Source organism: Cyprinodon tularosa, unplaced genomic scaffold (assembly GCF_016077235.1).
Source record: "Cyprinodon tularosa strain WSP-4 unplaced genomic scaffold, ASM1607723v1 ctg339, whole genome shotgun sequence".
In the NCBI taxonomy this organism is placed as follows: domain Eukaryota; kingdom Metazoa; phylum Chordata; class Actinopteri; order Cyprinodontiformes; family Cyprinodontidae; genus Cyprinodon; species Cyprinodon tularosa.
Genome location: NW_024039051.1, coordinates 799,274 through 813,150, shown reverse-complemented (window position 1 = coordinate 813,150; position 13,877 = coordinate 799,274). Strand labels below are relative to the sequence as shown.

The following is a 13,877-nucleotide window of genomic DNA, read 5'->3' as shown; positions in this document are numbered from 1 at the left end:
GCTTGCGACAACTTAACCCAAAGATTTATTTTAACATAAACCACTGCACTAATGTTTCAAATTTTGAAAAGCTTCCCATACAGGAAGAAAGCTAAAAACAAACAAATGACAGATATATTTGAACAATTATTTAACTGAATTCACAAACTTTGTTTTAACAGGGAACAAAACAAATCAGTTTTAAAGCCCCAACATAACCAGTGCTAAGTCTTTTTTGCAGCTATTTTTCTTTGTATCGTTTTCTTAGTATGTTTGATTTGGTGATAAGTGGAGGCGTTGCAGAGACAAGGGTGGAACTAAACTGAGAAATACCAGCTGTTTCTCTGTAACTCCATTTTGACGCTTTGTGTTTCGTGCTTCGCATGTGCGACTCCACTGCCTTAATTCCCATCGTTCTGAGCTTGAATGACTTCTTGCACAAAATCCACTGAGCCTCATGTATGTTCCCTGGTTTTAGCCATGGAGAAAACTCTTGGCTGGAGACAATTTTGGTTACATTTACACTTGCTCATATTTTCCAGACAAAAAGTTAATGGCGCATCTCCCAAATGTCCCGCTTTTATTGGTTCCGCCATCGGGACGGAACCAATAATGGCAAACCGTTATTTTTAAATAAAAAAAAAATAAATTGTCAATTTTTATGTTTTATTTAGATTACAAAAATAAATCATAATAAAAATAATCCTATTTATGATGTTTTAAAAATTAAGACCTACGAAAGACTGATTTAAGACATTTTAATACCAATTAAGGCCTTAGTTTTATTTTGAAGAATTCAATGCCTTTTAAGACTTTTTAAGGACCCGCGGGAACCCTGCTTAAGCCCACACTGATCCCCGGGTGCCGCACAATGGCAGCCCACTGCTCTCCAAGGGGATGGGTTAAACGCAGAGGTAAATTTCTCCAATGTCAGATCAACAGTGGTGCCAGCCGGGGGTTACCCTGGCCACCCCACTGGCCAGTGTAAATTGTAGTACCATTAGCTTAGCATTTCTTTCCATTATGCACAGCCAGCGACATAAAAATTTTTTAAAAATCACACGATTTCTACAGGCACAAAATGATGGCTTTTAGTTTAAGTATGCCACCGCTAAGAAACATTTCTGTAGGCGCCACTGGAGATCAATAAAGTGAGTTTTTTATTTTACAGCTTGGGAAAAACTCTCCAGTTTCCTTTAACATTCACTGTGGACATACCTAATGCACATATAAAATAAGAGACTGATACACACAGATGAGAAGTTTAAAAAAATTATTTATAATATGATACAAGGATATTTTGTGCAAGACCGGTAGTTGGTGCAGTCAAACCTGTACATTATGAACAAAGCACTTAAAATCCAACCTGAAAACAGAGCATGGCTGCAGGGCCATGACTGTGTCAAATGGCTAACTATCAAGATACTACTTTGCAATATACAAACAGGTTGTTTTACCTGTATACAATGGCTGTTTAGATTCAGATTACATTATTTATATAAAGTGCCGAAGGTTGACTCGTGGTATGATAGGGATTCATATAAACTGTTGTCCATTGCTAAGCGGCAGAATATACACTGTTATACAAACTTAGTTACCAATCTGTGCATATGCTTTTACAAAAAACGAATACAAACAAGTATAAAAGATTTCATAAATTCCCGTTTTTAAAATTCGAACAGATGCTTGAAGCCTTTTCTGTGCAAATGTTTGTTATTTTTGTTCTTCACAAGTGAATAAGAACTGACCTGAAGTAGATGAGACGTTTCACACTTTCTTTAAGGGAATAAGAGATCTTTAAAAATTATATTCGTATGAAAATATATAAGATGTTAGTGACTAGATTAAATGTTTTGTATACATTTCATAGTTCTGTACTGCCACCATAATGTGTCGATGTTACAAAAGCGAGTGAATCCAGCATCACAGTTGAGTGTCGCCGATGCAGGAGAATCGAGGAGGCATCGAGCGGTCCATTAGACTAAACGCGTCTCCAAGCTCAAACGCCAGCAGCTCGGGGAGGATTTTCTAAGTTTGCTGGGAACCCTGCGGGGTAAGAACAGATGATTCAGCCTTACAGAGAGCTACCACACCTTTTTCTGTGGTTCTTACCGAGTTGGTTCGTTTCCGTTTCCAGCAGTCTGGATTGAGTCTTTTCTGCTCCTCTGCCAAAGCCTTGGCCTCCATGGTGTACATCCTCCTCTCCTCGCTCCTCATCTTCTTCCATTTGTCACCCAAGATGACACTAATGGCTCTAGGGTTCAAAGGTAAAAAAAGAAGGTTTTTGGTTTTGCTTCCCTTGTTCTTCATGTAATAATGATAGTAATATAAATAGCTGCTTATATTAGTTGGCATTAACCATGTTTTCGCTACTCCCTGTGAGCTTTAGTATCTTAGCCCTTATGCTACGTTCACACCGGACGCAGCAGGCGCGGCAGAAGCAGCGAGTTTACATGCAAAGTCAATGGTTGACGCGCGTCAAGGCGCAGCAAAAGGTCCCACAGCGCGTTTTGAGCAGCAGGCGCAGCGCGTCTGAGCAGCTGAAGCAGCACGTCGGGAGCATTTAAGCATCTGACGTGCCGCAAACGCGCTACTGCTCGAGATGGAAAAATTTAACTTGCTCGACGCGCCGCATCAACCAATCAGAGAAGCTGATCTGGGAGCTGGCGGGGAGACAGACGCATCACTGATGACAGAGCGCTGTGATCACTCCTCTGAAACTGTTTATTAACGCCTAAATTAACTTAAAATGCTGAAACCTGCCGACAGAATATGTTCGCGTTTATTATCCTGGTGCCTCAGTTTAGATTATTTAGATGAAAAACACCTACCAGCCGCCGCGGTGAACCGCGAGGAGGCGACCCGGCCAGAGGCTGCTGTTGAATGGAAGGCAGGATGGTAATCTGGATGAACTGACTGCAATGATTAAGTTTTCAGGTGGATTTTCTCACTTAAAAACATATTAAAACTACTTTATTCCCACTGATCACAGCAAATATAGCTGCAGGGCAAAGAAAGGATAGTGAAGCTCCGCCCAACGCGCGTCAGACCCACTTTTGCACCGCGAAGCCAGAGCAGCAAAGCTGCTTCAGCCGCGCGTCAGAACTAACTGGTACAAGCAGCAAAAATGAAGCAGCAGACGCAATTTTGCTGCTCTTGCTGCGTCCGGTGTGAACGTAGCATTATACTTAATCACATGTAGGCATTGAGAGCCCTCAAAGTCCATCCAACAGATCTGATGTAATACTGGCATGCAGTAGGTGAATCCATTTAATTGGAAATGTATTAATATACCAGAAACTGGAATAAAATTGTCCTAAGTAAATGGAATATAGCATATTCCATTGGGGACTTAATTAAAAAATATTGAGTTGCTTCACAGAATACTAACTTGTAATAATTTAAAACATTGTTTATATATTGAAGGAAGCGGGAGTCTAAATCTATTGTTATATGATCAATGAGGTTTTCATGATGCAGAACTAGAAAAGATAATAATCAGGGAATGCTAGGTCATTTCTGGATTAATGGGCGAAGATTAAAACTTCTGAAGCACTATACCTTTGCCAAAAAAATATATATTTTTCATTTTTTAAAGATAACAACTATGGAGAAACAGAAATCTTTTCTTACCGGTTGTCCTTTCCAGGATACATCTGCGTGTATTCCACCCTGTACTTCTTGGCGAATAGCATGAAGGCATTCATCGGTCGCTTGCATTTTGTAGGTGTGGCGTTGCTGGCTGTCCCTGAGTGGTGACTACGGTGGGATTTGCTACCGGAGGATTGTGGGGAGCAGGAGCGCTCCAGCTTATAGCAATCTGGGCTGACAGCGCCCCCGCTGGAGAGGGAGGCTCTGCGCTGACGAGCCATGCTGCTCAGAACGTACACTGCTGAGGAATCCAGAGGAGTAAAGTCATAGCTGTGGGAAAAAAGGACATAAAACACATTTAAGAATGTAACTCAAACTATATTAAGTTCATTTATCAAACTACAAATTCCATAAATATCTTTATGTACATATAGTACATCAGGGCTATCTTTAATGAGAAGACTCCAGCATTATCAAAACATGTAAATGAAATTGATGACCTGTGTTATCATAACTCAGCCTCTGAATGTTGGTGACAATAAGGTTATAAACAGTTTACCTTCTGAAAGTGTCAAAGACAACTGAGTCATCACAGTTAATAGCATCTGGGTGGTTTGGTGGCAGGCACACGTCTCCCAGCTGCATCTCATAGCAAGGGATCCCATGATGCACCACAGTAAGGCTCGGATAAAAGGAAGACCACCCTGACAGAAAGAGATGACATAGTACAATTCTCTAAACAAATAAGACATTTTATAATAATGGTGAGCAAAGATTATGTGCTGATTTTTTTTTTAATAAGAATCTGAAAAGGATGCTATTCATAGCACCCCCCCCTCCTGGTTTTACTGTTGTTAAATGGTCAAAGCTACCAAGGTATGTGTGTAGCAGCCTTAGAAATCTAGAGCCTAATGCTACATTCAGATAACCTGACTCCGCTAGATGGATTTGCTCCACATACTCTTCTTGGAGTTGCATTCTGAACAAAGATTGCTTGCTCTAAAATAGTTAAAAACTAATTTGACCTGATTCCAAACTCTTCAAGATAAACTTTGGCTCCCAAACAAATACCAAAATCATTGCTTCTATTTATTCATTCTGTTTTTCACCCATTGTCATTTCTATTTCAATGTGTACATAGCACATTAATTACACTGAGTTTCACTGGTTCAGTCAAGAGTTCTTAACTAAAATATGTTCGACTTGGAGTAGAATGATTTTTGAAATAAATTCTTATAATTCAAAGTAAAGTTCAAAACATAAAAATTAACTCTGTGCAGATTTAAGTGTTTGACCATGACTTGAGCTCGATTTCATTTGTTGTACAATATAGGACAATATATATGACAATCTGAAAGTTATTTGAATCAAAGTCCGAAAGTAGTAACTGAATATAGAGTTATTGCATTACATCTGTGATTGATTATGGAGATATATTGTACATGCATGCTGCATCCTCCATCTTGTGTCATATTGACTGAGTGTACCATGCATCATTACGATTCATTACAAATTCTAAGTCCCTTACTCATTACTGCATTCTTTATGATCTAGTTGGTTGGACATCACTAACAATTCGTAGAAAACAGCACTGGTGTAAACTCCCACTGTACCTCTGTAACCCCCTCTCTGTGAGTTCTGGTAGTTATCAGTTGCGCTCCTCTCAGTGGTTACTTTTTAATGTACCCCGAGCTTCAACAGAGTTGGGAAAAACTGCATTCTCCTACTCTGCACCTTTGGGATGGAATAACCTCCAGAAAGAGCTCAAATGGTGAATTTGATTTAATTAATTTAAAGCAACCATGAAGAATGTAGTGATGGAGATATGTGCTTGTTTTTCTTGAGATGCTCAATGTGTTTTAACATACTGCTCTGATTTTATTTAATATTTTATTTATTTTTATTATGAAAAATGTAATATGTTGTAAATATGTATGAACTTCCTGTGGTTTGGCTGCTACTTTGGCCAGGTCTCTCTTGAAAAAGAGATTCTGAATCTCAATGGGACTTCCTGGTTAAATAAAGGTAAAAAAAAAAATCTATCAAATCAAATCAATGACTGGCAAGAACAGCTTGAGCGCATGATAGAAATTGCCCATCTAGGTTTTAATCTTTTACGCAAAATTTAAATAAAAGAACAAGAGTCGGCGGGTGTTACCTGACAGAATATCAGGGGGTATTATTTTGTTTAAAATGTAGCAGGAAAAATCAAAAAATCATGACTGGAATCATAATTCCTTATTGTCAACTAACTAAACAATCCACACCACCAGACAGAAACACCCAAGTTTCAAGATACCTTTGTTTTTTACGAAAAACGGATGATCCAATCTGCACTCGGCTGTGAGGAGACCTTTTTCAGGGGAGCCAGGGTCAAAGGTCAGCTTGAGAGCAGCCTGGCCAAATGATATTGTATCTTCATGGTTTACCAGTTTAAGTCCATCAGCCCCAAATCTCTGCAAATTAAGAAATTAAGTGTTACTTACTGTCTGTGCAGTTTTCTTTTTTAAACAGCTCTAGACCATCTGTTTTGGTCTGTTGAAGGATTAGCAATTTACATTCCTTAGGCTTCATTTACTGAGTGACTCAATGCAATTTTCCTGACATGTCTGCCATCTTGTGGCCAGCTCAGGAAAAGATGGAAATGAATTTGAGTCTTGAGGTCTGCAATGCCTTACTTTGGTTGAGAACGAGGAGCGTGAGATGTTTTCATCATCAGAGTCATCATCTGAGTCCCCCAGTTCATCAGCTTCCTGCCATTCAACGTTAGGACCTCGATGGAAGCGCAGGCGAGTTCCTGAAATATCAACAAAGCAATGAGTAATGGATAAAACTGGGTGCAGTACACATGTTTGAACACCAGAGGTCAGAAATGCGTTACAAATTTCCAGTTCTCTCAAAAAAAAACATTCAAGAACTCTGGTTGTTGTTAAAGCAGTGTGCAAAGTCATTCTATTAACATCTATTTAAAGAAATTCAAAGGATCTGTTTTAAGACCAAACTGGTTGATTTTTTTTAACTAATTGTTTAATTTAAATATTAGTATTATAATTATGTGTGAATAAAGCATTTTGTTCACATGAGTTTGAAAAAGCACGTAAGTATGATATGAATTTACCTTTTAAGAAGCAGTGCCAGGCTGTGGACGGCCAGGAATGAGACCACGCCATGTCTTCATCATCAGAAAATGATGAGGACATGGAGAAAACCCCAGACTCTGATTCACTGCTGGCCTGTCGTAGGTAAGAAGTGTAATTCTTACATTTACAGTAATAATCAAACAGCCTGATAATAGAGTTTAACAGGAAACAAGGGTTACCCTGACACGTCTGCGCTCCCTGAGGTGGCCTCTGGAAGGGCTGGGTGCGCTGCTGGCTAATGGAGGTCGGGCATAGGAATGTAAACTGTTACTGTTGCCAAAGATGTGGACTGGAGATGATCTGCAATTGATATTGAGATAAATGTTAATGCAGGGTTCCTACAGCATAAGGCAAGTTAAATTCAAGACTTTTGAAGACTTTTTAATGCCATTTGAAATAAAAATTTAAGACCAAATTCACAAGAAACACAAGAAAAACCTGCTTGCAACAACTTAACCCAAAGGTTTATTTTAACATAAACCACTGCACTAATGTTTCAAATTTTAAAAAGCTTCCCATACAGATATATTTTAACAATTATTTAACTGAATTCACAAACTTTGTTTTAGCAGGGAACAAAACAAATCAGTTTTAAAGCCACAACATAACCAGTATTAAGTCTTTTTTGCAGCTATTTTTCTTTGTATGGTTTTCTTAGTATGTTTGATTTGGTGATAAGTGGAGGCGTTGCAGAGACAAGGGTGGAACTAACTCCATTTTGACGCTTTGTGTTTCGTGTTTCGCATGTGCGACTCCCCTGTACGGTGGCCCTGAAGTGCAAACTGCAACTACAAATCTAAAAGCGCAACTACATTAAGAAAAACAAAACTACATAAAGCAAAGCGCAACTACGTTAAGGAAAACACAATTACATTAACCTACCGGAAAAGGTAGGTACCAGTGGGAAACATGAGACATCACTGATTGGACGACGGCGCCGTTTGACCCTTGAACCGGAAGTCATTCTGCCTGCTGCGGCTTTTGAAAACATGGATATTGTCGGCGCCCCAAACATAGCTGCCGTTATCCAGGAATATTTTGAATCAGGACATACGTCCGAGGTGATACTGGATATGCTCAAGACTGATCACGAAATTTCAGTTAGTTTGCGTACACTGAAGACACACTTTAAAGAAGCTGGACTGTTCAGACGACGCAACTTCCGGTTCAAGGGTCAAACGGCGCCGTCGTCCAATCAGCGATGTTTCATGTTTCCCCCTGGTACCTACCTTTTCCGGTAGGTTAATGTAATTGTGTTTTCCTTAATGTAGTTGCGCTTTGCTTTATGTAGTTTTGTTTTTCTTAATGTAGTTGCGCTTTGCTTTATGTAGTTGCGATTTCCTTAATGTAGTTGCGATTTCCTTAATGTAGTTGCGCTTTTAGATTTGTAGTTGCAGTTTGCACTTCAGGGCCACCGTACCCCTACTTTAATTCCCATCATACTGAGCTTGAATGACTTCTTGCACAAAATACACTGTTGCGTTACATTTACACTTGCTCATATTTTCCAGACAAAAAGTTAATGGCGCATCTCCCAAATGTCCCGGCCGCAACAACGCTTTATTGGTTCCACTATCGAGACGGAACCAATAATGGCGAGCCATTTTTTTTTTTTTATAAAAAAAAGGTTAATTTTAATGTTTTATTTAGATTACAAAAATAAATCATCATAAAAATAATCCTATTTATGATGTTTTAGAAATTAAGACCTACGAAAGACTGATTTAAGATATTTTAATACCAATTAATGCCTTAGTTTTATTTTGAAGAATTCAACGCCTTTTAAGACTTTTTAAGGACCCGCGGGAACCCTGTAACGTTTTTTTTTATGCTCAACCCACAGTTGCAGTGCCTATTTTTTTATGTAACCCTAAATTGCTTTGGGCATAAACATAGTGTGTAATAAATGACTTATTTGAATTTTTTTACAGTTACAGATAATAATAATTTTAAGAAAACTGTCTAAAATCAGTACAGAAACACGGGTATTTCCCAACAACTCCCGTTAGGTTCTCTAACTTGCCAATCCAGCTGTGTGAAAACTTCCCCTCAGTTGTACTCAAGTATTACTAGTGTCAGTCTCACAGCGGACTTGAGGAATTTAAATGTGCTCTTTTTTTGTTCGTTTTGAAGGCAGTCTGAATTTCTATGAACCTCTTGTGTGGCGCATCTTTCAGCAGAGGACTCTGGAGACTGGTGGCGATGTTGGCTAACTCTGCAAGCCAGTTGGTGTTAGGGGAGCAGCTGAGCTCCTGGTGGGACACGTGTCCAACCTGGAATAAGCTCTGAGACCTCTGGTCTTCCTCCACCTCCTGCAGTTCAGGCATATCATCTGAAGAAAAATCAGGAAACAATTCAGCCAAAACATCAGAGAGAAAAAAAAGGCAGAAAATAACACAGATTCTGTTGAACGAGCGTTTTACCGTATTCCATGTGGCAGCCGGGTGAGGAGGGCAGATCCTCGTTGCACTTGAGCGGATCAAAGGACTCGTCCATTTCAGAAATGAGTTTTTTCCTCTTATTTAATTTTTTCAAAAGCAAAAGATTGTCAACAGGCTTACTTAGCTTCCATCTTTTGCAACTTCAACTGGTTTGGAAGACAAAAAAAAAAAAAAACATAAGTTAATGGAGGAATGTATTCAGCTACACTTCTGCTAGTAAATAATAATTACTAATTGCCTTTAAATAATTAAAATAATCTATTTTTTTTAGAATTTCAATTGCATTAAAATGTAATAATTTGGAATAAAGCTGCTTTTTTAAATCAAAAACAGGCTTTTTTTTTCTCCTTGTACCTAGAAATGAAATTTCCTGGTTACAATCTGTAATCACTTGGGTGGAAAACTCAACAATCTGTATTTCATTATAAAGTGAATTAGAGCTGAAACAATTAATTGGCTTAATCGAGATTAATCGATGATTGAAATTATCTTCAATTTAGTAATCGATTTTTTGTGAACTGGAGTAGAGAGCCCTTAAGCTGACAGAGTGACCTAATTTGAGCAGTAATTATATCAAAATTGTAAAAATAATATATAGTAATTTTTTATTTAAGATAAACAACGTTTTTGTCTGTCAATATGTCCTTTTCAGAACCCCTCAAGTGGAAAATCTTAGTTTCAACTGGTTTAATTTAGTAAAAAATCTTCTTTAAGGAACATTTGGCCATCAGATTATTAATCGATTAATTGAAAAAAATAATTGGCAGATTGATCGATTTGCAAAATAATCGTTAGTTGCAGCCCATAGAGATGTAAGAATCCTTTATTTTCTTTTACAAAATGTATTTCCTATAACAAGTAAAGGCATGTCTGAGTTGAATGCCAGACAATCAGCAAATAACAGGAAAGCTGAACACAGTAAAGTTGTTTTAACACTGGAGTTTTTATTTTTTTTCTTTATATCAAACTGAGGTACAAACTGTTATTCAATGATGCAAACTGTGTTACCTGCTATTAGATAATACTGTAGGGTTAGAGTGTCTGTTTTTGTTTTAAAAAGATCTTAAAATGACAGTTGCCAAAAATAACCTAAAACTGCCAATGGCGGAAACGCTAGAGAACTTTTTCTTAATACTGTTGTAATATTGTGACACTGGAAATTAACAACACAATGAAGTTGGGGGAGTGTTGGCCTAGTGGTTAGAGCAGTGCGCTTGTGCTCTGAGAAGGTTGAAGTACCTAGTTCGGTTCCCACAGCCTGCACTCTGGGTCCCTACACTGCTCCCCTGGAGCCACACAATGACAGCCCACTGCTCCCCAAGGGGATGGGTTAAAAGCAGAGGTAAATTTATCCAATGTGAGATCAATGTGGGGTCTTGTTCATGAATAAGGGGAAGACGGAGCGGGAGATTGATAGGTGGATTGGTGCACCGTCTGCTGTGAAGCGTGCCCTGTACCAGTCTGTTGTGGTGAAGAGACAGCTGAGCCAAAAAGCAAAGCTCTCAATTTACTGGTCCATCTACGTTCCTACCCTCATCTCTCCCTTAGAGATAGGGTGAGAAGCTCAGTCATCCGGGGAGGACTCAAGAGTAGAGCCGCTGCTCCTTCACATCGAGAGGAGCCGGTTGAGGTGGCTCAGGCATCTGGTTAGGATGCCTCCTGGATGTCTCCCTGATGAGGTGTTCCAGGCACATTCCACCGGGACGGGGCCCAGGGGGAGACCCAGGACACGCTGGAGGGACTAAGTTTCTCGGCTGGCCTGGGAACACCTTGTGATCCCCCTGGAGGAGCTTGCCCAAGTGGCTGGGGAGAGGGAGGTCTGGGCCTCCTAATGAAGCTGCTACCCCCGTGACCCGACCTCGGATGGATGGATGAGATCAATAAAGTTAGATTATTATTATTGATGCTTAGAGTAGCTCTTTATTAAAGACATAAAATTACAGCCCTGTGGGATCTTTTTTTAAATTTTTTGAGTGTATACTTTCCACAGTACAAACTGAATGCAAAGGATGTTTGAATGAATGTCAGCCTTGGTAAAAAAATAAAAAATATTTAGACCATCTTAAGTCAGGAAAGCCATTCTAAACATGGATATCAAGGAAAATGTGAGCAATCCTTTGTCTCTATGAATGGTCACGTGACTCGTTGCGTGGAGGCCTTGTTTATAAACTCAGAGGGGGTTGACGCATGCGCACCAGAGCTCATTCATTCACGACTACGCAGCTAAAGAGTTAAATAACAGAAAATGGTCTTAAAGGCCATCTAACTTAACTTTGAAACTCGAAAGCAAAGCGAATGTGATTCTATAAATGGCAGAGAGATGTTTATTTAACATGTATGGAAATCGGATTACATCATTAGCATGGAATTAAAGTAAAACAGCCTGTAATAAAAAGGAAGCCGTTAAAGCCTAAATGAATCAGTTTTTAAAGAAGCAGAGGAAGAGATGTTTTTTCGCTGCGCGTAGATCAGAAAGCAAAGATTTACGGTACTGACCGTGGATCCATTGATAGCACGTCGGTAATAAAACGCTTCAAACAAGTTAAAATAGAGAAAATAGGTAGATTAGCGAGACGAACGCTGTGTCCGCTTCACATAGAGACAGAAGGTCGGAACATTTGCAGAGACCTACAGCCTGTCGGCTCCGTCACTGTAAACAAAAGAATGTCAACAAGTTGAGACATGACGCAACCGCTGCAGCCTTTAAAATGAATGACACTCAATATCACATTAAATATCCTAATTATACCTTCACTCGGCTTATGGGAAGTTTTATCAATTAAATCAATGACTTAGTTTCACAGAACCTGCAGTCGGGTGGGTTTCATATCAACAACAAAACAACAGGCGTCACAACGAGAGGAAAAAACAGTCGAGCTCAAACTGTTATTTGACGCGAATGAAAGCTGTGACAACCCGGCTGTAAGCTAGTATACGGGCTGCAACGACATAGATGGCAGAGAAATAAGGTTAAAACTTAGTTTCAACGGTCGGTTCTTCGAGAAAAAAAATCAACTTCCCACTTACCGTTTCTTTCTATCGCCATCAAGAAACTCTGAGGCTTTCAGTAGAGGGTGGGAATGAAGGCCTTCAGAGGACGCCTCCTATTGGTCTGTGAGAATTTCAGTAACATGAAAGACGGGTTTCTATTGGCTGTTGTGGTTGGGGAAGGCAAAGAAGGCGGGGCTGAGATTGTTGATCATTTTCTGATTGGCTGAAAGTATATACATTAAACTAATACAGCATCATATACTTCCAAGTGTCAATTTAGATTATTGCATATAGCTAATAAAAACCAACGGTTCAGATTGACAGAGAGTAACACTAAGGGTTAGACACTAAGTTAAATAGGGTGTATTGTCTATCATATAAAGTTTACAATATTTATACTCTATACAGAATTAGATTCAGAATCAAGTTTGTTGCCAAGTAGGTTTGCACTTACAAGGAATTTGACTTGGTGTTGATGGTGCAGACAAATTAGATATTTACAGAATACAGAATCTATAGCTATTTACAATATAATAATAATTGAACTTTATTGATCTCACATTAGACAAGTTTACCTCTGCATTTAACCCATGCGGTTGGGGAGCAGTGGCCTATCTGGGCAATCTGTGGGAGTGGGCCTCGAGCTCAGAAAATCTGGATTCAAAGCTCTATGCCCTAACCACTAGGCCGCCACTCTACGTGTATACAATATATAGTTTATAGCTATTTACTATTTACACAATAGACTGTGCGTTAATGTAAAGCAGGAGGTCTGGAGATATAAACCCAGATATTTTCTGCTGGGTTTAGGCTAAAAATGTTTACTGGTTGGTCTAGCACAGTAATCACAACATGTTGATCAAAGCAGGTATTGGTATTTTTTTAGATGTTAGGTCCTGCTGGAAATAGTCCTTTTCTGCAATAGTCAACAATAGCAAGTCAATGAGTCGATGCAATCAACTTGTTTTCCTTAGATAGAAAACTTTGAATCAATTTGACTGGATGATCTGGTTGAATTATCTCTCTAAAGTGCCTTGAAATTTGAATTGGCGCTGTATAAATAAACTGAATTTAAATGGAATTGAATTGAATAGGAAGCATGAGCTCATCTAAGATTTTCTGATACATGGCTGCACTAACTCTGGAAATAATAAATCACAGTGGCTCAATGCCAGAAGACTTTGCTCTTAAAAATATTATGAACTATAGGAACTCCACATTTGGCCTCAAAAAACGTATTCTCTGTGCCTTTCCACTGTTCATTGAGACTCTACAATTTAAAAGTAAATGTTCATTCAGTCCAATTGTTTTTTTCCTGATGCAAGATGTTGTGTTCAAGACCAACGCGACAATGATAAATCTCTCTCAGACTGTTGCATGTTCTGCTTTCACACTTGTTCCTTTCACTCAATTGGATGTCAATCACCCTCAGCAAAAATATTTTAATATTTACACTCCATGTACAGTAAGAGTTATCAATGTATGCAAGGCAACTGTAAGGTCAGCAGTGTTCCATATAATTTCAAGGCTATGAAATTTTCTATACAAATGCAGATTTTTGCTGGTCTTAAGTAAACAAAATATTTGGGTTTTATTTGTCATAAGTCATGCTAATAAAATTTTAATTAAATGAATAAAAAAAACTCCTGCCTAGTATATAGTTATTTATCTATGTCAACTTTAGTCAAATCACACTGAGCATCAGCTTCGCTGAAAGAATACAGAAGTTATAACT

At 38.8% G+C, this 13,877-nt stretch overlaps 1 protein-coding gene across 2 annotated transcripts; it reads right to left on the bottom strand.

The window, feature by feature from the left end:
* Positions 1-1,235: 1,235 nt before the first annotated feature.
* On the bottom strand, positions 1,236-12,250 carry hbp1 (HMG-box transcription factor 1). 2 transcript variants are annotated; one of them, XM_038294335.1, is made up of 11 exons: positions 12,179-12,250; positions 9,134-9,297; positions 8,865-9,042; positions 6,890-7,010; positions 6,689-6,803; positions 6,249-6,367; positions 5,870-6,026; positions 4,130-4,274; positions 3,613-3,900; positions 2,092-2,233; positions 1,236-2,025 (listed from the first exon to the last, which is right to left on the bottom strand). In XM_038294335.1, exons 2-11 carry the CDS (start codon positions 9,204-9,206, stop codon positions 2,008-2,010), a joined length of 1,356 nt encoding a protein of 451 aa, XP_038150263.1. In that variant the 5' UTR covers positions 9,207-9,297; positions 12,179-12,250; the 3' UTR covers positions 1,236-2,007. The 2 variants fall into 2 exon arrangements, with proteins under 2 accessions (XP_038150263.1, XP_038150264.1); XM_038294336.1 differs by lacking the exon at positions 12,179-12,250 and adding an exon at positions 11,648-12,101.
* Positions 12,251-13,877: the final 1,627 nt, after the last annotated feature.